The sequence below is a fragment of the Monoraphidium neglectum genome, assembly GCF_000611645.1.
Source record: "Monoraphidium neglectum strain SAG 48.87 unplaced genomic scaffold scaffold05109, whole genome shotgun sequence".
NCBI classification, from domain to species: Eukaryota; Viridiplantae; Chlorophyta; class Chlorophyceae; order Sphaeropleales; family Selenastraceae; genus Monoraphidium; species Monoraphidium neglectum.
Genome location: NW_014008521.1, coordinates 1 through 540, shown reverse-complemented (window position 1 = coordinate 540; position 540 = coordinate 1). Strand labels below are relative to the sequence as shown.

Sequence of the window (540 nt, the reverse complement as noted above, 5' to 3'; positions counted from 1 at the left end):
GCGCTGAACGGGTGGGTGGAGCGGGGACGGCCGGGGCCGCACTGCCGCGGCGTGGGTGTGAATGTGCAAGCGAGGCAAAGGGGGGGGGGGTTGGGCGGATGCGCCTGAGACGCTGCGCCCTTCCAAGGCTTGATTTGCCTGCTGATGCTGTGATGCAGTCCAGAGGCACCTGCGCCCCGGCCGCGGGTTGCCAAGCGGGGCGTGGTCGCCCAGCCCCTCGCCCGGCGCGCCGGCCCCATCTGCCGGCGCGCGGGTGCGGCTGCACCCCCTCTCCCACCGCCCGTCTGGCACGCCCATGAGTGCACCAGCGCCAGCGGCGGGAAGGCCGCCGGTCAGCCCGCGCCCTTCGACAACACTCTGATCGGTGCGAAACGCCACCCTCCAAAAATGACACCCTGCATCGCTCGCGACCCGCAATCGTGATCATGCACCCGCACCCGCAGAGCGATGGAGGTCGTATGCGAGCTCCTCCAGCCCCAAAGCGTCCCCCACCTCAGCCCCCTAGGCGCCCTCCTCGACCGCGCCGCCGCCGCCGCCGGC

The 540-nt window shown here is 72.4% G+C and overlaps 1 protein-coding gene across 1 annotated transcript in view; it reads left to right on the top strand.

The window, feature by feature from the left end:
- The window catches only part of MNEG_15187 (hypothetical protein), a gene marked incomplete at both ends in the record, with an annotated part of 1,883 nt that extends 1,378 nt beyond the window's left edge, over positions 1-505 (top strand). Inside the window, 2 exons of the mRNA XM_014036342.1 lie at positions 159-253; positions 444-505. Coding sequence (XP_013891796.1) covers positions 159-253; positions 444-505 — 157 coding nt within the window. The remainder of the gene's footprint in view (positions 1-158; positions 254-443) is intronic.
- Positions 506-540: the final 35 nt, after the last annotated feature.